Source organism: Oncorhynchus masou, chromosome 1 (genome assembly GCF_036934945.1).
Source record: "Oncorhynchus masou masou isolate Uvic2021 chromosome 1, UVic_Omas_1.1, whole genome shotgun sequence".
Lineage (NCBI taxonomy): Eukaryota > Metazoa > Chordata > Actinopteri > Salmoniformes > Salmonidae > Oncorhynchus > Oncorhynchus masou.
In genome coordinates, this window is record NC_088212.1 from 13,377,569 (window position 1) to 13,404,398 (window position 26,830).

Here is a 26,830-nt window from a genome sequence, read left to right on the forward strand (position 1 = left end):
CGCTGTTGTTTGTGCCTAACAATGTTTGTACCATGTTTGTGCTGCTATCATGTTTTGCTGCTGCCATGTTGTGTTGTTACCGTGTTGTTATGTTGTGTTGCTACCATGTTGTGTTGCTGCCATGTTGTGTTGCTATCATGTTGTTGTCATGTTGTGTAACTACCATGCTGTTTTGTCTTGTGTTGCTGCCATGTTGTGTTGTTACCGTGTTGTTATGTTGTGTTGCTACAATGTTGTGTTGCTGCCATGTTGTGTTGCTATCATGTTGTTGTCATGTTGTGTAACTACCACGCTGTTCTGTCTTGTGTTGCTGCCATGCTGTGTTGTTGTCTTAGGTCTCTCTTTACATAGTGTTTCTGTGTCTCTCTTGTCGTGATGTGTGTTTTGTCCTACATTTGTATTTTTAATCCCAGCCCACGTCCCCACAGGAGGCCTTTTGCCTCTTGGCAGGCAGTCATTGTAAATAAGAATTTGTTCTTAATTGACTTGCCTAATTAAATAAAGGTTCAATAAAACATTTAAAAGCTAACTAGGGAGAGAATGATTTCAGTAGCATTTAACAAGACAGATAGAAATCAATTTATAGGATAATAGAAGACAGAAAGAACGTAAATTATTAAATGAGCGTGAACGACAACATTACTAAACTCAATCAGGGACATTCTAAACATTCTACAGCCTCATCTCTAAAATATATTAAATACTCTTATCACCCTCATCAATCTATACACAATACCCCATAATGACAAAGAGAAAACAGGTTTTTAGAAAATGTTGCATATGTATTAAAAATAAAAACAGAAATACCTTATTTACATAAGTATAAGTATTCAGACCCTTTGCTATGAGACTGTTTCCATTGGTCATCCTTCAGATGTTTCTACAACTTTATTGGAGTTCACCTGTGGTAAATTCAATTGATTTGGAGACAGGATTGTGTCGAGGCACAGATCTGAGGAAAGGTACCAAAGCAATTCTGCAGCATTGAAGGTCCCCGAGAACACAGTGGCCTGCATCATTCTTAAATGGAAGAAGTTTGGAACCACTAAGACTCTTCCTAGATCTGGCCGCCAGGCCAAACTGAGCAATCTGGGGAGAAGGGCTCTGGTCGGGAAGGTGTCCAAGAACCCGATGGTCACTCTGAAAGAGCAGAGTTCCTCTGTGGAGATGGGAGAACCTTCCAGAAGGCCAACCATCTCTGCAGCACTCCACCAATCAGGAGCAGCAATAGCAGTAGATGTAGCTGTAGAAGTAACAGTAGCAGTAGGAGTAGCAGTAGCAGAAGTTTGGTAGCAGGAGTAGTATCAGGAATAGCAGGAATAGCAGTAGGAGTAGCTGTAGCAGGAGAAGCAGTAGGAGTAAGAGTAGCAGTAGCAGGAGTAGCAGTAGGAGTAGGAGTAAGAGTAGCAGTAGCAGGAGTAGCAGTAGGAGTAGCAGTAGCAGGAGTAGCAGTAGGAGTAGCAGGAGGAGTGGCAGCAGTAGAGGTAGCAGTAGGAGTAAGAGTAGCAGTAGCAGTAGGAGTAAGAGTAGCAGTAGCAGTAGGAGTACGAGTAGCAGTAGCAGTAGGAACGCTCTGGAATATCTAGGTCAGATGTATTTGTTTAGAGTTCAATCGATGGTCTTGAACACAGCTCGCTTTGTAAACTCATTACATGTAGAAAAGGAGACTGTCTGTTCCAGATAAATTATTCCTGTCTGACAGAGAACACTCCCTGGAAACTAATGCTTTGTTGTGGTAGAGGGGGGGGGGCTAGTTGGCCTCTCTCTACATCTTCAGGGGATTTGTCCTGTACTGGAGCTTATTGTAGCAGGGAAGCCGTAAATGACAGGCTGTGAAACACAGCCATGTCTTAGACAAAGATACTCGATTGATCTTCATGAAGTCTTGATATCAACTGGATAACATTGGAGGAAGTAGGTCATACCGTTGGTCAGGCTGGACATCTGATCAGATGACTTCATAGTTGGGTGTTTGTGAATGGCTCGGGTTTCTAAGCACATCAGTTATTGTCATCGTGACATTCTTCCCACGGCAGGTATCCTAGTGGTTAGAGCGTTGGGCCAGTAACTGAAAGGTTGCTAGATCGAATCCCCAAGCTGACAAGGAAAAACTCTGTTGTTCTGCCCCTGAACAAGGCTCTTAACCCACTGTTCCTAGGCCATCATTGTAAATAAGAATTTGCTCCTAACTGACTTGCCTTGTTTAAAAAAAAATGTCTAAAGCAGGAAGCACCAGTGACTAGAATCAATAATAAAGTGGTCAGATGAAGCAGATGTTAAGCTACAGGACTGTTTTTCTAGCACAGACGACAGATGTACACCATATCTGTCATTGGCTTCATCAATAAGTGCATCGATTACATCGTCCCCACAGTGACTGTACGTACATACCCCAACCAGAAGCCATGGATTACAGGCAGCATCTGCACTGAGCTAAAGACTAGAGCTGCTGCTTTCAAGGAGCGGGACTCTAACCCAGAACTCAGAAGAAATCCCGCTATGACCACCGACGAGCCATCAGACAGGCAAAGCTTCAAGTAGTACTACACCAGCTCTGACGCTCGTCGGATGTGGCAGGGCCTGCAAACCATTACAGACTACAAAGGGAAGTACAGCTGAGAGCTGCCCAGTGACACGAGCCTAACAGACGAGCGAAACTACTTTTATGCTTGCTTCGAGGCAAATAACAATGAAACATGCATGAGAGCACCAGCTGTACCGGAAGACTGTGTGATCACGCTCTCCGCAGCCAATGTGAGTAAGACCTTTAGACAGGTCAACATTCACAAGGCCGCAGGGCCAGACAGATTACCAGGACGTTTACTGCGAGCATGCGATGACCAACTGGCAAGTGTCTTCACTGACATTTTCAACCTCTCCCTGTCTGAGTCTGTAATGCCAACATGTTTTAAGCAGACCACCATAGTGCCTGTGCGCAAGAACACTAAGGTAACCTGCCTAAATGACTACCGACTCGTAGCATTCACGCCTGTAGCCATGAAGTGCTTTGAAAGGCTGGTCATGGCCCACATCAACACCATCATACCAGAAACCCTAGAAACCCAAGTTTCTTGGAATCCACATCACCAACAAACTAACATGGTCCAAGCACACCATGACAGTCGTGAAGCGGGCACGACAAAATCAATCCCCCTCAGGAGACTGAAAGGATATGGTATGGGTCCTCAGATCCTCAAAAAACAAACAGCTGCACCATCGAGAGCATTCTGACTGGTTGCATCACTGCTTAGTATGGCAACTGCTCGGCCTCCAACCGCATGGCACTACAGAGGGTAGCGCGAACGGCCCAGTACATCACTGGGGCCAAGCTTCCTGCCATCCAGGACCTCTATACCAGGCGGTGTCAGAGGAAGGCCCTAAAAATTGTCAAAGACTCCAACCACATTAGTCATAGACTCCTCTCTGCTACCGTACGGCAAGCGGTATCGGAGCGCCAAGTCTGGGTCCAAGAGGCTTCTGAACAGCTTCTACCCCAAGCCGTAAGACTCCTGAACATCTAGTCAAATGGCTACTCAGACTATTTGCATTGCATCCCCCCGTTTTACACTGCTGATACTCTCTGTTATTATCTATGCATAGTCACTTTAATAACTCTACCTACAGGTATACTACCTCAACTAACCGGTACCCCTGCACATTGACTCTGTACCGGCACCCCCCCTGTATATATTGTACATTTTTACTGCTGCTCTTTAATTACTTTTTATTTTTATCTCTCATTCTTATCTGTCTTTTTTTTTAAACTGCACTGTTGTTTAGTGGTTTGTAAGTAAGCATTTCACTTTAAGGTCTACACCTGTTGTATTCGGCGGATGTGACTAATACAATTTGATTTGATTTTGATGTCTGCAGCTTATTGAGCCGGGGGTCATCTACATAGAGCCACGGACCTGTGTGACACACTTAATGGACAAAGACGTGTGGGAGAAAAATTGACAGCTAACAGAGACATTCACAAGGAGGTCTGAAAGGTCTTAAAAGAAGGTCTAAAAGAACAATTATGCCACTGTCTTGTCCACAGCCTACCTAATGCAACAATTGTTTGAATGTTGTAAATAAAATAAATACAAAAATACAATGATACACTTACTTTACGTGTGTGGAATCTACCCTCAACTAGCAACAGACAATGAAGTAGGCATTAATAGTTCAAACATCTTTCAGCACATTGTCAGTTATGCAACCGTTATTAAACAAGATGTTAAGTACTAGTGGCTGTAGATCATACAGCGCTGTACAGAAGTACCTGATGATTAAGTTCTCTCCATCTTACGAATGGCCCCGTCTCCTTTCTCAGTCTCACCCTCTCTGATATGCATTCACACTCTGTACTGAGAGAGTGGTCTGGCCGCCACTCTCTGGAGATACAGTATCTACGATAGTCCTCATGCTATCTTCACTCAAATAGAGCTCACACTGGCAGGGCCAGACATCAAAAGGTTGGCTTCAAAGGCAACTTGAACACCCTTCATCACACACGCACGCACGCACGCACGCACGCACACGCACACGCACACGCACACACACACACACACACACACACACACACACACACACACACACACACACACACACACACACACACACACACACACACACATCAAGGCATGCAGGCAGACGCCCACACACAATAGACCAACACGCACGCGCGCACACACACACACGGGGCCCAACAGTGCAGTGGCTTAAAATGATACTTAAAATGCCCTTGATCTACTTCCCCAGAGTCAGATGTACCCGTGGACACCATTTTTATGTCTCTGTATCCAGTATAAGAAAGTTAGAGGTAGTTTTGCTAGCCAATTCTAACTAGGGTTAGCACAATGACTGGAAGTCTATGGGTATCTGCTAGCTAGACTTCTAGGCATTGTGCTAATGCTAGTTAGAAATTGTGCTAGCGATGGTTAGCAACTTCCTTCAAACCACAAGCAAAGACATAAAAATGATATCCATGAGATCATCTGATTCTGGGTAGAAGTAGATAAAGGGCCTCATTGCCAAAATCTCAAAGTATCCCTTTAAGCCACTGCACTGTTGGGCCCCTCATGTGTGTGTGTGTGTGTCCCTTTAAGGGATCAACACATAGTACCGGTGTGCCTCCAGAGAGCTATGAGCTTTGAGAAGGAGAGAGGCTATTCTGCACTCACACACACTGGCAAAAACAAACCTGAGGAGAGTTACTGAACCTGAGGAGAGTTACTGAACCTGAGGAGAGTTACTGAACCTGAGGAGAGTTACTGAACCTGAGGAGAGTTACTGAACCTGAGGAGAGTTACTGAACCTGAGGAGAGTTACTGAACCTGAGGAGAGTTACTGAACCTGAGGAGAGTTACTGAACCTGAGGAGAGTTACTGAACCTGAGGAGAGTTACTGAACCTGAGGAGAGTTACTGAACCTGAGGGGAGTTACTGAACCTGAGGAGAGTTACTGAACCTGAGGAGAGTTACTGAACCTGAGGAGAGTTACTGAACCTGAGGAGAGTTACTGAACCTGAGGAGAGTTACTGAACCTGAGGAGAGTTACTGAACCTGAGGAGAGTTACTGAACCTGAGGAGAGTTACTGAACCTGAGGGGAGTTACTGAACCTGAGGGGAGTTACTGAACCTGAGGAGAGTTACTGAACCTGAGGAGAGTTACTGAACCTGAGGAGAGTTACTGAACTTGAGGAGAGTTATTACGCCAATGTCTACACATCTGGCCTCTCAAGTATCGAGGAAGTTGCTGTATCTAAGTGTGCTGTTGTAACATTTACAAAACTAAGAAAGATTTTCCTTATGTTTTGACAGAAATAGAGAGTCAATAAGACACACACACAATGATGATATCTTACCAGCAGGAGGTTGAAGATGACGTAGAGGATGAGCATCCACAGGTATCTGTAGCCCATGTGTAGTCCTGCCCACAGCAACACCAGGGACACCAGGGCAAACAGGTACAGCACCATGGGCACCTCTGAAACACACACAACAGCGCAGAGTCACTCTAATACACAGTTAACACACACAGACACACACCCATATAATGACATTCTTAGGTTAAATATAATTAAATATAATGTATTCATTCTATGACGACCAGAAATTGGGAGTTTTTCCTAAAAGTTCAGGGTGTTCTAAATGATCTCTGCTCTCTGTCCAGGCCTGGCTGTGGCCCAGTATAGTGTAGTGAGCTGGGACCGGGGCAGAGACCAGAGACCAGGCCCTTAGGGCTGGTTAAATGAAGCCACTCTTAATCTGGAGGCTTTACTGTAGGTCACAGATCCTGGCACAGGGCTGCCTGGTACAGTAAACCGGTCTCCACGCACGAACATACTCCTACACCCACGAACGCACACGTGCACTGACTGGACGCTGTGCCAAGTGCTCAGCTAAGACTGGGCTGTAAGCAGTCCCTACACCTGCTGGTAGGACCTAAAAGTGATTGGTCCTGGTAACCCACAGAACTGACCAAAACAGATAGGGGACAGAGCCATACCAGGTAGATTATATACCAGGTAGATTATATACCAGGTTGATAATATACCAGGTAGATAATATACCAGGTAGAGAATATACCAGATAGATTATATACCAGGTAGATTATATACCAGGTAGATGATATACCAGGTAGATTATATACCAGGTAGAGAATATACCAGGTAGATTATATACCAGGTAGATTATACACCAGGTAGATTATACACCAGGTAGATAATATACCAGGTAGATTATATACCAGGTAGATAATATACCAGGGTGATGCGATACCAGGGTGATGCTATACCATGGTAATGATATACCAGGTAGATAATATACCAGGGTGAGGCTATACCAGGTAGATAATATGCCAGTCTGCATGGAGCAGCCAGAGCTGCCAGTCTGATAATATACCAGGTTGATGCTATACCATGGTAATGTTATACCAGGGAGATAATATACCAGGTTGATGCTATACCACGGTAATGATATTCCACGTAGATAATATACCAGGGTGATGCTATACCAGGTTAATGATATACCAGGGAGATAATATACCAGGGTGATGCTATACCAGGGTAATGATATACCACGTAGATAATATACCAGGGTGATGCTATACCAGGGTAATGATATACCAGGGAGATAATATACCAGGGTGATGCTATACCATGGTAATGATATACCACGTAGATAATATACCAGGGTGATGCTATACCAGGGTAATGATATACCATGTATATAATATACCAGGGTGATGCTATACCAGGGAGATAATATACCAGGGTGATGCTATACCAGGGTAATGATATGCCACGTATATAATATACCAGGGTGATGCTATACCAGGGTAATGATATACCATGTATATAATATACCAGGGTGATGCTATACCAGGGAGATAATATACCAGGGTGATGCTATACCAGGGTGATGCTATACCAGGGTAATGATATACCATGTATATAATATACCAGGGTGATGCTATACCAGGGAGATAATATACCAGGGTGATGCTATACCAGGGTGATGCTATACCAGGGTAATGATATACCAGGGAGATAATATACCAGGGTGATGCTATACCAGGTTGATGCTATACCACGGTAATGATATACCACATAGATAATATACCAGGGAGATGCTATACCAGGGTAATGATATACCACGTAGATAATATACCAGGGTGATGCTATACCAGGGTAATGATATACCACATAGATAATATACCAGGGTGATGCTATACCAGGGTAATGATATACCACATAGATAATATACCAGGGTGATGCTATACCAGGGTAATGATATACCACTTAGATAATATACCAGGGTGATGCTATACCAGGGTAATGATATACCACGTATATAATATACCAGGGTGATGCTATACCAGGGATATGATATACCACATATATAATATACCAGGGAGATGGACAGAATATGGCCAGAATATAATACTGGACAGAATATGGCACATCATACCCATATCTCTAACCCTGTCAGACTCAGGCCCTGACTTCTTTAGAAAGACAGACGGACAGGAGAACCATGTCTATGGCTGAGCACTGGGATAGAAAACTTCTCAGAGCAGGCCTGAACCCCCTCTATATTAGCAGGCCTGAACCTCCACTATATTAGCAGGTCTGAACCTCAACTATATTAGCAGGCCTGAACCTCAACTATATTAGCAGGCCTGAACCTCCACTATATTAGCAGGCCTGATCCTCCTCTATAGTAGCAGGCCTGAACCTCCTCTATATTAGCAGGCCTGAACCTCCACTATATTAGCAGGTCTGAACCTCAACTATATTAGCAGGCCTGAACCTCCACTATATTAGCAGGCCTGAACCTCCACTATATTAGCAGGCCTGAACCTCCACTATAGTAGCAGGCCTGAACCTCCTCTATAGTAGCAGGCCTGCCTGTTTAGCGCAGAGCTGCCAGCCTGCATGGAACAGCCAGAGCTGCCAGTCTGCATGAAGCAGCCAGAGCTGCCAGTCTTCATGGAACAGCCAGAGCTGCCAGTCTTCATGGAACAGCCAGAGCTGCCAGTCTGCATGGAGCAGCCGGAGCTACCAGTCTGCAAGGAGCTGCCAGTCTGCAAGGAGCTGCCAGTCTGCAAGGAGCTGCCAGAGCTGCCAGTCTGCATGGAGCAGCCAGAGCTGCCAGTCTGCAAGAAGCAGCCAGAGCCGCCAGTCAGCATGGAACAGCCAGAGCCGCCAGTCAGCATGGAACAGCCAGAGCCGCCAGTCAGCATGGAACAGCCAGAGCCGTCAGTCTGCCAGGATCCGCCAGTCAGCCAGACTCTTCCAGATCCGCCAGTCAGCCCAGACTCTTCCAGATCCGCCAGTCAACCAGACTCTTCCAGGTCTGCCAGTCAGCCAGACTCTTCCAGATCTGCCAGTCAGCCAGACTCTTCCAGATCTGCCAGTCAGCCAGACTCTTCCAGATCCGCCAGTCAGCCAGACTCTTCCAGATCCGCCAGTCAGCCAGACTCTTCCAGATCTGCCAGTCAGCCAGACTCTTCCAGATCCGCCAGTCAGCCAGACTCTTCCAGATCCGCCAGTCAGCCAGACTCTTCCAGATCCGCCAGTCAGCCAGACTCTTCCAGATCCGCCAGTCAACCAGACTCTTCCAGATCCGCCAATCAGCCAGACTCTTCCAGAACCGCCAGTCAACCAGACTCTTCCAGATCCGCCAGTCAACCAAGCTCTTCCAGATCTGCCAGTCAGCCAGACTCTTCCAGATCTGCCAGTCAGCCAGACTCTTCCAGATCCGCCAGTCAGCCAGACTCTTCTAGATCCGCCAGTCAGCCAGACTCTTCCAGATCCGCCAGTCAGCCAGATCCGCCATTCAGCCAGACTCTTCCAGATCCGCCAGACTCTTCCAGATCCGCCAGTCAGCCAGGATCTGCCAGAACCGTCAGTCAGCCAGACTCTTCCAGATCCGCCAGTCAGCCAGATTCTTCCAGATCCGCCAGTCAGCCAGGATCTGCCAGAGCCTTCCTCCTCTCCTGTGCTGCCGGAGTCTCCCGCCTGTCCGCCGCTGCTGCCGGAGTCTCCCGCCTGTCCGGCGCTGCTGCCGGAGTCTGAAGAGCCCCTCTGTCCCGAGCTGCCCCTCTGTCCCGAGCTGCCCCTCTGTCCCGAGCTGCCCCTCTGTCCCGTGTTGTTAAGTGGGGTTGCCGTGGCTGGGAGGTCACGGAAGCGGACAAGGTGGGGGAAGACTGCGGTGAAGTGGGGGCCACGTCCAGCACCAGAGCCGCCACCGCGGACAGATGCCCACCCAGACCCTCCCCGATAGGTTCAGGTTTTGCGGCCGGAGTCCGCACCTTGGGGGGGGTACTGTTCCAAAGCTTCTTACTATCATTCTTTATGTAATTTATCTTTATTTCATAGTGCAGTTTCATCTTCTTTTTATTCAGTTTAGTCACAATTTCTCAATTTACAGTACGTTTGCCAATCTTTTGTACAGCCAGAACCTATTTGACATTTTGTCACGCCCTGGCCATAGTTTACTTTGTATGTTTCTATGTTTTGGTTGGTCAGGGTGTGATCTGAGTGGGCATTCTATGTTGGATGTCTTGTTTGTCTATTTCTGTGTTTGGCCTGATATGGTTCTCAATCAGGGGCAGGTGTTAGTCATTGTCTCTGATTGGGAACCATATTTAGGTAGCCTGGATTTCACTGTGTGTTTGTGGGTGATTGTTCCTGTCTCTGTGTTTTGCACCAGATAAGGCTGTTTTTGGTTTTCGTACCATTGTTATTTTGTTAGTTTATCGTGTATAGTTCCCTTATTAAATAAAATGAATCACAACTACGCTGCATTTTGGTCCGCTCCTCCTTTCCACAACGAAAGCCGTGACACATTTATTTTGCCTCATCCCTCTCAAGCATACACATTTTCAATTCCTCATCAATCCACAGGAATTTAACAGTTTTCACAGTCATTGTCTTAATGGGGTGCTGCTTATTAGTAACTGGGATAAGAAATTTCATAAATGTGTCAAGTGCAGCGTAGTTGCTTGTCATTACACACCACGGACCAACAAATATTCTTCACATCTACAACATAGGAATCACTACAAAACGTTTTGTATGACTTCTTATACACAATATTAGGCCCAGCCTTTGGAACTTTGGTTTTCCTAGATATGGCTACTGTATTGTGATCACTAGATATGATGGATTTGGATACTGCTTTCAAACACATTTCTGCAGCATTAGTTAAGATATGATCAATACATGTTGATGATTTCATTCCTGTGCTGTTAACCTGAGCCAGGTTGCAGGGACTAGTTACAGTTTGAAGCTTTCTCTTGAGTGGGCAGCCTGATGAAAGCCAGTAAATATTTAAATCACCCAGAAAGTATAGCTCTCTATTGATATCACATACATTGTCAAGCATTTTCACACATTATCCAGATACTGACTGTTTGCACTTGGTTGTCTATAGCAGCTTCCCACCAGAAAGGGCTTAAGGTGAGGCAGATGAACCTGTAGCCATATTACTTCAACTGTATTTAACATGAGATTCTCTCTAAGCTTTACCGGAATGTGGTTCTGAATATAATTAGTCACACCTCCACCTTTGGCATTTCTGTAGATCTTATAACCATGTATTGCTACCACTGTATCATCAAAGGTATTATCTAAGTGAGTTTCAGAGATAGTCAGAATATGAATGTCATCAGTTACTAGCCAATTATTGATTTCATGAACCTCGTTTCTTAAGCTACAGATGTTAACGTGGGCTATTTTTAACACTTTTCTGTGATGCCTGATTTTCTGGCTTTACTGGGAAGCTTAGCAGAGGTAGATATGCTCTGGTTATTTCATCCATGCATGTTAACATCAGAAGCCTCTGCCCTAAGTTTGCTTTATTCACAGCTTTTAAACACTCCGCCAAACCTTATGGCCTAGCCGTGCCTGAATCCTGGCTTAGGAAGGCCACCAAAAATTCTGACATTTCCATTCCCAAATACAACATTTTATGTCAAGATAGAACTGCTAAAGGGGGCTGAGTTGCAATCTACTGTAGAGATATCCTACAAAGTTCTGTCATACTATCCAGGTCTATGCCCAAACAGTTCGAGCTTCTACTTGTAAAAATCCATCTCTCCAGAAATAAGTCCCTCACTGTTGCCGCTTGTTATTGACCCCCCACAGCTCCCAGCTGTGCCCTGGACACCATATGTGAATTGATTGCCCCCAATCTATCGTCAGAGTTCGTATTGTTAGGTGACCTAAACTGGGACATGCTTAACACCCCGGCCATCCTACAATCTAAGCTAGATGACCTCAATCTCAAACAAATATCAAGGTACCTACCAGGTACAACCCCAGTCTCCTACATGCCTTTTGCCAAACACCAAACATGTTTGCTTATTTTTTTCTGGACACTCTTCCATAAAGCCCAGCTCTGTGGAGTGTACTGCTTAAAGTGGTCCAATGGACAGATACTCCAATCTCCGCTGTGGAGCTTTGCAGCTCCTTCTGGGTTATCTTTGGTCTCTTTGTTGCCTCTCTGATTAATGCCCACCTTGCCTGGTTCGTGAGTTTTGGTGGGTGGCACTCTCTTGGCAGGTTTCTTGTGGTGCCATATTCTATCCATTAATTTTTTTTTGATTTAATGGTGCTCTGTGGGATGTTCAAAGTTTCTGATATTTTTTTATAACCCAACCCTGATCTGTACTTCTCCACATCTTTGTCCCTGACCTGTTTGGAGAGCCCCTTGGTCTTCATAGTGCTGCTTGCTTGGTGGTGCACCTTGCTTGGTGGTGTTGCAGACTCTGGGGCCTTTCAGAACAGTGTATATATACTGAGACAGATTTTTTTATTTTACCTTTATTTCATGTGACACTTAGATTGCACACAGGTGGACTTAATTTTATTTACCTTTATTTTACTAGGCAAGTCAGTTAAGAACAAATTCTTATTTTCAATGACGGCCTAGGAACAGTGGGTTAACTGCCTGTTCAGGGGCAGAACGACAGATTTTGTACCTTGTCAGCTCGGGGATTTGAACTTGAAAACCTTTCGGTTACTAGTCCAATGCTCTAACCACTAGGCTACACTGCCACCCCATGAGAATTCTGAAGGTAATTGGTTGCACCAGATCCTATTTAGGGGCTTCATAGGAAAGGGGGTGAATACATATGCACGCACCACCTTTAAAAAAAATAATAATTTGAAACAAGTTTATTTTTTTCATTTCACTTCACTAATTTGGGCTATTTTGTGGATGTCCATTACATTAAATCCAAATAAAAAATGGAAAGGGGGTGAATACTTTTGCAAGGCACTGTAGCTGCTGCCTTGGACCCACTCAACATCCCTGTCATTATACAGTCGCTCTTTGTGCTCCCTGTGATTAACATACTAGGTATTAATGAGCACAGAAACAAAACACTCTCTCTCGCTCTCTCCATCTCTTCCCCCCTCTCTCTCTCTATCTCCATCTCTTCCCCCTCTCTCTCTCTATCCATATCTTCCTCCCTCTTTCTCTCTATCTCCATCTCTTCCCCCATCTCTCTCTCTTGCTGTATGGATGCACTGCACTTTTTAATGACTCAGCCCTCTCTTGGATGCAAGTTCTTGTTTTGTTTGTCGTCAAAGAGGAGGATCAGGCCTGCTAATATAGTGGAGGATCAGGCCTGCTAATATAGAGGAGGTTCAGGCCTGCTAATATAGTGGAGGATCAGGCCTGCTACTATAGAGGAGGATCAGGCCTGCTAATATAGTGGAGGATCAGGCCTGCTAATATAGTGGAGAATCAGGCCTGCTAATATAGTGGAGGTTCAGGCCTGCTAATATAGTGGAGGATCAGGCCTGCTAATATAGTGGAGGTTCAGGCCTGCTAATATAGTGGAGGATCAGGCCTGCTAATATAGTGGAGGATCAGGCCTGCTAATATAGTGGAGGATCAGGCCTGCTAATATAGTGGAGAATCAGGCCTGCTAATATAGTGGAGGTTCAGGCCTGCTAATATAGAGGAGGTTCAGGCCTGCTACTATAGAGGAGGATCAGGCCTGCTAATATAGTGGAGGTTCAGGCCTGCTAATATAGTGGAGGTTCAGGCCTGCTAATATAGTTGAGGTTCAGACCTGCTAATATAGTGGAGGTTCAGACCTGCTAATATAGAGGAGGATCAGGCCTGCTAATATAGTGGAGGTTCAGGCCTGCTAATATAGTGGAGGTTCAGGCCTGCTAATATAGTTGAGGTTCAGACCTGCTAATATAGTGGAGGTTCAGGCCTGCTAATATAGAGGGGGTTCAGGCCTGCTCTGAGAAGTTTTCTATCCCAGTGCTCAGCCATAGACATGGTTCTCCTGTCCGTCTGTCTTTCTAAAGAAGTCAGGGCCTGAGTCTGACAGGGTTAGAGATATGGGTATGATGTGCCATATTCTGTCCAGTATATCATCTCCCTGGTATCGGGGATTTGAACTTGCAACCTTTCGGTTACTAGTCCAATGCTCTAACCATTAGGCTCCACATGCCCTCTAAATACACCTCTGCTGTTTTCAACCAGGATCTAAGCGATCACTGCCTCATTGACCGGGTCTGTCATGGGTCGTTGGTCTAACGACCACCCCTCATCACTGTCAAACGCTCCCTAAAACACTTCTTCAAGCAGGCCTTTCTAATCGACCTGGACCCGGGTTTCCTGGAAGGATATTGACCTTATCCCATCAGTAGAGGATGCCTGGTTGTTCTTCAAAAGTGCTTTCCTCACCATCTTAAATAAGCATGCCCCGTTCAAAAAATATAGAAGTAAGAACAGATATAGCTCTTGGTTCACTCCAGACTTGACTGCCCTTGACCAGCACAAAAACATCCTGTGGCGTACTGCATTGAATAGTCTCCACAATATGCAACTTTTCAGGGAAGTCAGGAACCAATATACACAGTTAGTTAGGAAAGCAAAGGCTAGCTTTTTCAAACAAAAAATTTCCAAAAAGTTTTGAGACACTGTAAAGTCCATGGAGAAGAAGAGCACCTCCTCCCAGCTGCCCACTACACAAGGAAACACTGTCACCACCAATAAATCCACGGTAATCAAGAATTTCAAGAAGTATTTCTTTATGGCTGGCTATGCCTTCCACCTGGCTAACCCAACCCCGGTCAACAGCTCTGCACCCCCTGCAGCAACTGGCCCAAGCCCCCCCCGCTTCTCCTTCACCCAAATCCAGGGAGCGGATGTTCTGAAAGCGCTACAAAATCGGGATCCCTACAAATCAGCTGGGCTAGACAATCTGGACCCTCTCTTCTAAAATTATCCGCCACCATTGTTGCAACCCCTATTACTAGTCTGTTCAACCTCTCTTTCATATCGTCTGAGATTACTAAAGATTGGAAAGCGAACGCGGTCATACCCCTCTTCGAAGGGGGAGACACTCTAGACCCAAACTGTTATAGACCTATATCCATCCTGCCCTGTCTTTCTAAAGTCTTCAAAAGCCAGGTGAACAAACAGATCACCGACCATTTTGAATCAAACAGATCACCGACCATTTCGAATCCCACCGTACCTTCTCCGCTATGCAATTCGGCTTCCGAGCTGGTCACGGCTGCACCTCAGCCACGCTCAAGGTCCTAAACAATATCATAACCGCCATCAATAAAAGACAGTACTGTGCAGCTGTCTTCATCGACCTTTTGACTGTCAATCACTGTATTCTTATCGGCAGACTCAGCCTTGGCTTCTCTAATGACTTCCTCACCTGGTTCACTAACTACTTCTCAGATAGAGTTCAGTGTGTCAAATCGGAGGGCCTGTTGTCTGGACCTCTGGCAGTCTCTATGGGGGTGTCACAGGGTTCAATTCTTGGGCTGACTCTTTTCTCTGTATATATTAATGATGTTGCTCTTGCTGCGGGTGATTCTTTTGTCCACCTCTATGCAGACGACACCATTCTGTATACATCTCGCACTTCTTTGGACACTGTGTAAAAAACCTCCAAACGAGCTTCAATGCCATACAACACTCCTTCCGTGGCCTCCAACTGCTCTTAAATCGCCAATCGCTGCCCGCACCTGCCCGACTAGTAACACTACTCTGGACGGTTCTGACATAGAATATGTGGACAACTATAAATACTTAGGTGTCTGGCTAGCCTGTAAACTGTGCTTCTAGACTCACATTAAGCATCTCCAATCCAAAATTGAATCTAGAATTGGCTTCCTATTTCGCAACAACGCCTCCTTCACTCATGCTACCAAACATACTGTTGTAAAACTGACTATCCTACCAGTCCTTGACTTCAGCGATGTCATTTTCAAAATAGCCTCCAACACTCTACTCAGCAAATTGGATCCAGTCTATCACAGTGCCATCCGTTTTGTCACCAAAGCCCCATATACTACCCACCACTGCGACCTGTATGCTCTAGTTGGCTGGTCCTTGCTACATATTCGTCGCCAAACCCACTGGCTCCAGGTCATCTATAAGTCTCTAAAGCTCCGCCTTATCTCACCTCACTGGTCACCATAGCAACACCCACCCGTAGTACGCGCTCCAGCAGGTATATTTCACTGGTCATCGCTAAAGCCAACACCTCTTTGGCTGCCTTTCCTTCCAGTTCTCTGTTGCCAATGACTGGAACGAATTCCAAGAATCACTTAAGTTGGAGACTTATATCTCCCTCACTAACTTTAAGCGTCGGCTGTCAGAGCAGCTTACTGATCACTGCAGCTGTACACAGCCCATCTGTTAATAGCCCATACAACCAACTACCTACCTCATCCCCATATTTGTTGCTCTGCTCTTTTTCACAGCAGTATTTCTACTTGCACATCTTCATCTGCACATCTATCACTCTAGTGTTAATTGCTAAATTGTAATTACTTCGCCACCATGGCCTATTTATTGCCTTACCTCCTTACTTCATTTGCACACACTGTATACAGATTTGTCTAGTGTGTTATTGACTGTACATTTGTTTATCCTATGTGTAACTCTGTGTTGTTTTTGTCGCACTGCTTTGCTTTATCTTGGCCAGGTGGCAGTTATAAATGAGAACTCGTTCTCAACAGGCCAACCTGGTTAAATAAAGGTGAAATAAAAATAAATATTTGTATCTTTCCAGGGTGAGTTTCACACAGTGGACTTCCTACTAGGGCACACCACCACAGTGCTAACAGTGTAACTCTGGTTCATAGGCATATGATTACTGCATACAATAGCTATAGGATCAGCAGAAGCATTCAGGGCAGTAAGAGGGACATACTTAGGTTACTTACATGGTGTCTTCCAATGCCCCTGGGATAATGCATATTTGCTGAAGCATTATGACAACTCAGCGACACAATGGTAGGGATTAAAAGAGCTGGACATGGGTCATTGATAAGTTATTGTCTCAACGCAGCCTTATAATTATGTGAAAGGATCCAGGAACCCAAATTATTTGGGTGCTTACCATCCTCATAAATACGAGCTTTGTTTCCAGAAGGTATCAAAATTGTCAATAAATGTTACACACACAGAGCTGCACTCGTCTCGTAGCCAGTTATGGAAAGTTGAAAGTCTGCGAAACTGTTACAGGCCACAATTTAGGGAGGGCAGAGGGCCAGATATTATGGGGCATTTGTTGGTGTCAAGTGGAGACCCCACATGAACCATGACAGTATCAATCCCCAGTGACTGACTCATAACCTCGGGAAGCAACCTGGTGATATACTGAACTTTTGCCCCAGGAAAACACAGTCTTTGCCACAAGCACAGATATATGCCTCACCATCGAACTCCCTATCACAATTGCCGGAATGATCTGGCCTCTGCCGGGTCTCGATGAAGATTGCGAGGCCAGAGCCACAAACCTCACCTGAGGGCTGCAGAGACACCAGCTGCGTGCAGGCCACAACAGCCAAAGGGACAGAGCTGATCCAGAGACCACGGCCCAGCGGAGGGGGCAGCGGTGGTCCAGGCTGTGCCAGGCAGTTGATTGACGAGGACAGGGAGAGGTAGCTGGAGGAGCATCCACAGCCATGGAGGGAACACCCAAGCCCCCGGTAGAAGACAGCTGGTACAGGGGCTCAAAGCGATTTGAAAGTCTTCAGTCCTGCTAAATTGTAATTATTCACTCCTATTTATTGCCTACCTCCTCATGCCTTTTGCACACAATGTAGATAGATTCTTTTTTTTCTACTATGTTATTGACTTGTTTATTGTTTACTCCATGTGTAACTTTGTGTTGTTGTCTGTTCACACTGCTATGCTTTATCTTGGCCAGGTCGCAGTTGCAAATGAGAACTTGTTCTCATCTAGCCTACCTGGTTAAATAAAGGTGAAATAAAAATGTAAAAAAAGATGTGGGGGAAGAAGGAAGGCGCGCCGAGAACGATGTGTGTGTATGTGGTTAGTCTCAGGGGAACGCTGGAGATTTGAAGCAGATCTACAGTGAAACTAAAAGCATTGATTTCAGCATGCTCGAGGAGGTCAGAGAGAGGGAGTTTGTCTCCTAAACCATGTGCACTGGCCTTGAACCACTCTCAGCTGAGGCATGAAGCTTTCTAAACCTGCTCCCCTACGCCATTGGTTGAAGTTTCCTCCAAGTACAGATCTAGGATCAGCTAGATCCTAACCTGAATCATTAGTGAGGAAAATGTTCAACTGACCCAGAATCACACTACCCCAGGAACACACAGAGAGGAAAAGAGTAAGAGAGATCTGACATATACATGTATCGTTTAGCGGCCATCCTAGCTTGTTGAGAACACTTGTTGAGAACACAGAGGCTGTGTGCTAGCTAGCCAGGCCCAGGCTAATAAAGCCCCGTTACCATTATGGAGGCTGTGTTAGCTAGCCAGGCCCAGGCTAATAAAGTCCCATTACCATTATGGAGGCTGTGTAGCTAGCCAGACCCAGGCTAATAAAGCCCCGTTACCATCATGGAGGCTGTGTTAGCTAGCCAGGCCCAGGCTAATAAAGTCCCATTACCATTATGGAGGCTGTGTTAGCTAGCCAGGCCCAGGCTAATAAAGCCCCGTTACCATTATGGAGGCTGTGTAGCTAGCCAGGCCCAGGCTAATAAAGCCCCATTACCATCATGGAGGCTGTGTTAGCTAGCCAGGCCCAGGCTGATAAAGTCCCATTACCATTATGGAGACTTTGTGCTAGCTAGCCAGGCCTAGGCTAATAAAGCCCCATTACCATTATGGAGGCTGTGTGCTAGGTAGCCAGGCCCAGGCTAATAAAGCCCCATTACCATTATGGAGGCTGTATGTTAACTATCCAGGCCTAGGCTAATAAAGCCCATTACCATTATGGAGGCTGTGTGCTAGTTAGCCAGGCCCAGGCTAATAAAGCCCCATTACCATTATGGAGGCTGTGTTAGCTAGCCAGGCCTAGGCTAATAAAGCCCCGTTACCATTATGGAGGCTGTATGTTAACTATCCAGGCCTAGGCTAATAAAGCCCCATTACCATTATGGAGGCTGTGTTAGCTAGCCAGGCCTAGGCTAATAAAGCCCCGTTACCATTATGGAGGCTGTGTTAGCTAGCCAGGCCTAGGCTAATAAAGCCCCGTTACCATTATGGAGGCTGTGTGCTAGGTAGCCAGGCCCAGGCTAATAAAGCCCCGTTACCATTATGGAGGCTGCGTTACCTAGCCAGGCCTAGGCTAATAAAGCCCCGTTACCATTATGGAGGCTGCGTTACCTAGCCAGGCCTAGGCTAATAAAGCCCCGTTACCATTATGGAGGCTGTGTTAGCTAGCCAGGCCTAGCCAGGAGGAGGAGCAAGGAGAAAGTGGTGAATGGAAGACTCAGATTAGCGGAGCAGCATGGCACAACATAACACAGTGGAGGACAGTCTATCACTGCTTTGATGTTTTTTTCTACTCTCTTCTGATCTTCTCTCTCTTAAACTCACACTTCCTTCATGCTTACATTTTAGTCATTTAACAGACACGCTTATTCAGAGCCTCCCCTCTCTCCGTCTCTCTCTCTCCCTGGAATGCACAAATGTTATGGAATAGAGAGAAACCAACACAAAGTGCCCACTTCTATCCAAAAGGATTGTGTTAAACAGTCTCCAGAGGAAAATAGGGAGGGATCCCTTTGCTGGGCAAGATCAGAAGAGAAAACGGACCAACCGTATATTTGGACTGACAGGCTTCTCAGTGTGAGAAGACAAACTGTGTGGATTATGGGTCACAGAGGGGTCACCAGCTGTCACAACGCAACACACCTACCCTTTGAGTAATACGGTGGTTATGAATTGAACATTTGTATGTGCGTGGTTATGTGCGTGGTTGTGTGTGCGTTCATGCATGGTTGTGTGTATGTGGTCTTGCAAAACTCTCTCCCAAGCCTTCCTGTGTGAGTCCTGTGGCTGGGCAGTCCAGTAGGATCTGGCTACAGGCCTGCTGTACTAACGTGGAAGAGTCAGCCAGGAGGGAAATGGAACGTGTCATCACATCTACATGGCAGACTCACAAATCCCCCTCTGGGCTTCTAGAAGGCAAATCTACAGTAACTTAGTGTTGGTTGGCTCTTTTCTCTTAAATAATCAGCAGGGGCTTCCTAAATTGTACTGTATAATAATGAGATAATAAATAAGTATATCCTGGTAATGTATCAACACTGACCTTTACTAAGGTCAATCGGTTTGGAACACAACCATCACCATGGTTTTATTGTTTTTATCAGCCTATGCAATCAAACTGTCAGTCATAGCCATTCTGTGTGAAGCAGTGAGATGACGTTATATAATGATAACATTGTGCAGCTTCTGCCCATGCAATCCAATAGCAAGGTTGTTAAGTGTTGTTAATAGTGCAATGATAAGAAAGGAGGCAATCCACATTACATAATAAAAAGATACTGAACATTGTACTTCATAAAATATTATCAACACTAGAGATGGCTGTAAATGTTCCTCATACTCTTGGAAAGTCTGACAGTGCCCTAATTAAAATATATCATAAACATAATGTGAGCTGGAAGTTGAGGCTGTTTCAGTACAAGGGGAAGTGGTGGGAGGACAGATTTGATCCGTCCATACCCTTAGATGACAGAGTATGTAACCATGGGCTGTAATTTGGGATTAAAAGGGTGGTCTGCTGTTTGGGTGACCCCTCCCATGGCTGGTGACAGCCTGTCTAGGCCTAGTGATTGTACCCCGAATCCTGCCATTGCTGTGGTATATACAGTAATTACAGTAGCAGGAGGATTTGTGGGTAGTGTATTATCAGTAGAGATTGGGCCTTCATCAACAGACCCAGACTCATATGGGGTGTATTCACTTAAAAACAAACAGAGGCAAGAGGGCCGAAACGAGGACAGGCTAAATTGAACTTCTCCATTAAGAAACACAATTGTTTTGTGGCAAAACATTTTCCGTTTAGATACTGTTTGCACTAATGAACACACCACGAAAACAACTCGGAAGTTCAAGGACATGAAAACAAAACATCAACAAGAAGGATCAAGTGTTCAAACAAGGACATGTGATTGTGCTGCTATCAACGTATTCTACACATCATCTAGAATGCATTGGTTAATTTCCTCATTCTTGGCAGACTCCTGTTGAAGTTCAAAGTGCAGTCATGGAACACTACCATAAAGACATAGCACAATAACACATCTCATGCTACTCTATGTTGACAGTTAAATGTGCACACTTAGTCTCCAGACTTGAAACCCATTAAAACAAGGATCTGGAAGGACTCTGTATGGAGGAATGGTCTAAGATCCATCCCAATGTGTTTATCTCAGTAACTGTCTATCAGGGTTAAAGAGCAGAGGGAAATTGTGGCTGTCACCTCCTCTCAAATCTCTGGGCCGACCATTAGTGGTATTAATCTGCACGTAGCGCCCAGGGGCATTGTAATGCCGTTCCACTGGGTGCTTTAGTGTTGTCTGGCCACTGATAAAAATACGGCATCCTCTCTCTCTACTACAGTGGCTACAGGTAACTGTCAAAAAAAGGAAACAAGTAAATGAGAGAAACAAAGTATATTGAAAGCCGGTGCTTCAACACAGGTGTGGTTCCTGAGTTAATTAAGCAATTAACATCCCATCATGCTTAGGGTTATGCATAAAAATGTCCAGATGCCCATTATTTTGGCTACCATGGCTAGAAGAAGATATCTCAGTGAAAGAGGGATCAAAAGGGTGTGTATGTAGTGTGTGTGTGTGTGTGTGTGTGTGTGTGTGTGTGTGTGTGTGTGTGTGTGTGTGTGTGTGTGTGTGTGTGTGTGTATATATATATATATATATAGATATAGATATATATATGTATATATCTCAGTCACCAGATCTCAACCTAATTGAACACTTACGGGAGATTCTGTTGAGCTGACTGAGATCTTGTTTTCAAACACCATCAACAAAACCATTCACAGAATTTCTCGTGGAAGAATGGTGTCTCATCCCTCCAATAGAGTTTCAGACACAATCTATGACAAGGCACATTGAAGCTGTTCTGGAGGCCCAATGCTCTTAAAGACACTTCAGGTTGGCGTTTCCTTCGTTTGGCAGTTACCTACATGTCTGCATATCAAGCCTTTCTGGGCACAAATAAGAATCCGTCTTGGCGTCCTCGTCAGCTTCTCATCCTACAGTCTTGGGATCTACAGACCCATCTAGACAGACACGTCGGAGACCAACCAGGAATATGTATGGGCCTGCGTCCCAAATGGCACCCTATTCCCTACATAGTGCACTACTTTTGACCAGCGCCCTATGGGCCCTATAGGAAATAGGGTGCCATCTGTGTCTGTTTGTAGTGGAGCCCACAGCTACTTTGTCACATCAATTCTCAAATGACCAAATCCTGATGATCCACATCAACGGGACTACAGCAGAGAGAGTCGGCAGTTTTAAGTTCCTTGGCGTCTACATCACCAAGGACTTGACATGGACTACCGCAAGGCCCTCCAGAGGGTGAAGACGGCCCAGTGCATCACTGGGACCGTGCTCCCACCCATCCATGACATCTACTTGAAACGGTGCCTGAGGAAGGAACCACTGAGGAGACAGTTTCTATCTACAAGCCATCCGACTGCTGAACACTTGAACTGGACTGACCACCTGCTCTGATTCTCCGCACCTTCGCGCGCGAGCACACGCAGCTTAGCACCCACCTTAGCACGCACGCATGCACGCACGCACACGCACACATTATTATGATTGCTAAATACTGCACAATTTAAAGCACTTGACCCCCAATGCCTCATTCCCCAATACATGTGTAAATATTGGACTATAAATTGTGCCTTCCTATATTATGCAAAAAATATATATACACTGCTCAAAAAAATAAAGGGAACACTAAAATAACACATCCTAGATCTGAATGAATGAAATATTCTTATTAAATACTTTTTTCTTTACATAGTTGAATGTGCTGACAACAAAACCACACAAAAATTATCAATGGAAATCAAATGTATTAACCCATGGAGGTCTGGATTTGGAGTCACACTCAAAATTAAGGTGGAAAACAACACTACAGGCTGATCCAACTTTGATGTAATGTCCTTAAAACAAGTCAAAATGAGGCTCAGTGTGTGTGGCCTCCACGTGCCTGTATGACCTCCCTACAACGCCTGGGCATGCTCCTGATGAGGTGGCGGATGGTCTCCTGTGGGATCTCCTCCCAGACCTGGACTAAAGCATCTGCCAACTCCTGGACAGTCTGTGGTCCACGGTGTTGGTGGATGGAGCGAGACATGATGTCCCAGATGTGCTCAATTGGATTCAGGTCTGGGGAAGGGGCGGGCCAGTCCATAGCATCAATGCCTTCCTCTTGCAGGAACTGCTGACACACTCCAGCCACATGAGGTCTAGCATTGTTTTGCATTAGGAGGAACCCAGGGCCAACCACACCAGCATATGGTCTCACAAGGGGTCTGGGTCTGGATCACATCTCGGTACCTAATGTGCGGACCCCAAAAGAAATGCCACCCCACACCATGACTGACCCACCACCAAACCGGTCATGCTGGAGGATGTTGCAGGCAGAAGAACGTTCTCCACGGCGTCTCCAGACTGTCACGTCTGTCACTTGTGCTCAGTGTGAACATGCTTTCATCTGTGAAGAGCACAGGGCGCCAGTGGCGAATTTGCCAATCTTGGTGTTCTCTGGCAAATGCCAAACGTCCTGCACGGTGTTGGGCTGTAAGCACAACCCCCACCTGTGGACGTCGGTCCCTCATACCACCCTCATGGAGTCTGTTTCTGTTTTCAGTGCTCCTCCTGCTCCTCCTTGTACAAAGGCGGAGGTAGCGGTCCTGCTGCTGGGTTGTTGCCCTCCTACGGCCTCCTTCACATCTCCTGATGTACTGACCTGTCTCCTGGTAGCGCCTCCATGCTCTGGACACTACGCTGACAGACACAGCAAACCTTCTTGCCACAGTTCGCATTTACTGTTCCATCCTGGATGAGCTGCACTACCTGAGCCACTTGTGTGGGTTGTAGACTCCGTCTCATGCTACCACTAGAGTGAAAGCACCGCCAGCATTCAAAAGTGACCAAAACATCAGCCAGGAAGCATAGGAACTGAGAAGTGGTCTGTGGTCACCACCTGCAGAACCACTCCTTTATTGGGGGTGTCTTGCTAATTGCCTATAATTTCCACCTGTTGTCTATTCCATTTGCACACCAGGATGTGACATTTATTGTCAATCAGTGTTGCTTCCTAAGTGAACAGTTTGATTTCACAGAAGTGTGATTGACTTAGAGTTACATTGTGTTGTTTAAGTGTTCCCTTTATTTGTTTGAGCAGTGTATATTCTACTGAGCAATTTACTTTAAGTTTGTATTCTTACCTTTTATTAATTCTTATTGTTTTTGCATTGTCTAGAAGGAAACTGCAAGTAAGAATTTTTTGGGACGGTGTATACCATGTGTCACATACATACAACTAATTAAACTTGAAATTTGATGAGCCTAGAGAAGAGCTTCATATTGAAATGAACCAGTCATTTCCTAATAGAGGACTGAAGAAAACGTATAGCGTACAATACTAGAACTATATCCAATGAAAACACAACATTGAAATGTAATGTCTGTTTACAAGGAAAAGTAAAATGCTTTGTGTCGAGTCCACAATCGAGCATGTGAGGACTGTGGCCCTCTTTATACAGGGCGGTACTTGCCTGGGGTTTAAACAGGCCTGTATTTGCCTGGGGTTTAAACAGGCCTGTATTTGCCCGGGGTTTAAACAGGCCTGTATTTGCCCGGGGTTTAAACAGGCCTGTATTTGCCTGGGGTTTAAACAGGCCTGTATTTGCCTGGGGTTTAAACAGACCTGTATTTGCCGGGGGTTTAAACAGGCCTGTATTTGCCTGGGGTTTAAACAGGCCTGTATTTGCCTGGGGTTTAAACAGGCCTGTATTTGCCCTGGGGTTTAAACAGGCCTGTATTTGCCCAGGCCTGTATTTGCCCGGGTTTTAAACAGGCCTTTAAACAGGCCTGTATTTGCCTGGGGTTTAAACAGGCCTGTATTTGCATGGGGTTTAAACAGGCCTGCATTTGCATGGGGTATAAACGGGCCTGTATTTGCTATTTGCATGGTGTTTGCGAATTAAAAGAGGGTTCACCAGAGAATGAAATCATGGTAACATGATACCAGATGGGTGCACTGACTGGCAAACAACATTGAGGAGGACTGAAGCTAGGATTAGCTGTAGTAGGAGGGGAGACTGGGGCAAGGCAGGAAATGGGCTATTTTGTGAAAATGTTCTGTATCATCGTCCTTCATGAGAAGGCTGGTGAATGCAAAACCTTTGATGAAGTTGAACCTCTTTGGATTTGCTCGGAAGATTTTCTATAAGGACATTAGTTGGGGGTTGGGGAGCAGGGGGGCATGGAGTCACCTTCTGTTCCTGTGTAGCAGGCTCCTGCAGCAGGGAACTTCCAAGGGACACACTCCAAGCCACACACACACACAAATAAAGTGCACGAACACACACAAGTGCACACACACAAGTGCGCACACACACGCCCACACAGACACACCTCAAGGACACCTCCGTCCTCTGTGTCTGTGCCTTACACACTCTCAATGAGTCTGCTGCTTTTAATAGAGTGAGCCATGCCTCTCTCCCAGCCAGCGTAAATAAGGAGCTTTAGAGGCTGTTGAAAACCTGTTTACTGACATCGCTGTACTGCTATTACCCCTCCCCTGGTGTGTGTGTTTGGCGAGGGTGTTATAGTGTGCCCCTCAGGTGTCAGGGTGCTAAGCCCCGAGGAACAGACGGCTGCAGTGTCAAAGGCATGCTGAGTCAGCCAAAACAGCACAATGTGGTTGTGTATGGGGGTGTAGTTGTGTGTGTAGGTGTTTGTGTGTGTGTGTTTGTGAGGGACGGTGGATCTGCCTGCTCTACGGTGGAAACACACAGAATAGTGGGAGGCTATGAACAGCTTGCCAACCAAAGGACTGCCACTAATTCAGGCTTTCCTTTGTCATTGGAGGGAGCGACGAAAACAAAGTCAGAGTTAAATGACCTGATACCAAGTAACACAGCCAGTCTGAACTGAGAGCAAGTAACACATCCAGTCTGAACTGATATCTAGTAACACAGCCAGTCTGAACTGAGACCAAGTAACACAGCCAGTCTGAACTGATATCTAGTAACACAGCCAGTCTGAACTGAGAGCAAGTAACACATCCAGTCTGAACTGAGACCAAGTAACACAGCCAGTCTGAACTGATATCTAGTAACACAGCCAGTCTGAACTGAGAGCAAGTAACACATCCAGTCTGAACTGATACCTAGTAACACAGCCAGTCTGAGTCTAATGAACTGATACCTAGTAACACAGCCACTCTGAACTGATACCTAGTAACACAGGAAGTCTGAGTCTAATGAACTGATATCTAGTAACACAGCCAGTCTGAACTGATACCTAGTAACACAACCAGTCTGAACTGATACCTAGTAACACAGCCAGTCTTAGTCTAATGAACTGATACCTAGTGACACAGCCACTCTGAACTGATATCTAGTAACACAGCCACTCTGAACTGATATCTAGTAACACAGCCAGTCTGAACTGATATCAAGTAACACAGCCAGCCTGAAATGATATCTAATAACACAGCCAGTCTGAACTGATATCTAGTAACACAGCCAGTCTGAACTGATATCTAGTAACACAGCCACTCTGAACTGATACCTAGTAGCACAGCCAGTCTGAACTGATATCTAGTAACACAGCCATTCTGAACTGATATCTAGTAACTCAGCCATTCTTAGTCCAATGAACTGATATCTAGTAACACAGCCTGTCTGAACTGATATTGAGTAACACAGCCAGTCTGAGTCTAATGAACTGATATCTAGTAACACAGCCAGCCTGAACTCATATCTAGTAACACAGCCAGTCTGAACTGATATCTAGTAACACA

At 45.5% G+C, this 26,830-nt stretch overlaps 1 protein-coding gene across 1 annotated transcript in view; it reads right to left on the reverse strand.

Annotated features, from left to right (window-relative positions):
- LOC135518629 (adhesion G-protein coupled receptor V1-like) overlaps positions 1–26,830 on the reverse strand; it is a 277,743-nt gene that overhangs the window by 6,109 nt on the left and 244,804 nt on the right. Inside the window, 1 exon segment of the mRNA XM_064943812.1 lies at positions 5,852–5,973. Coding sequence (XP_064799884.1) covers positions 5,852–5,973 — 122 coding nt within the window.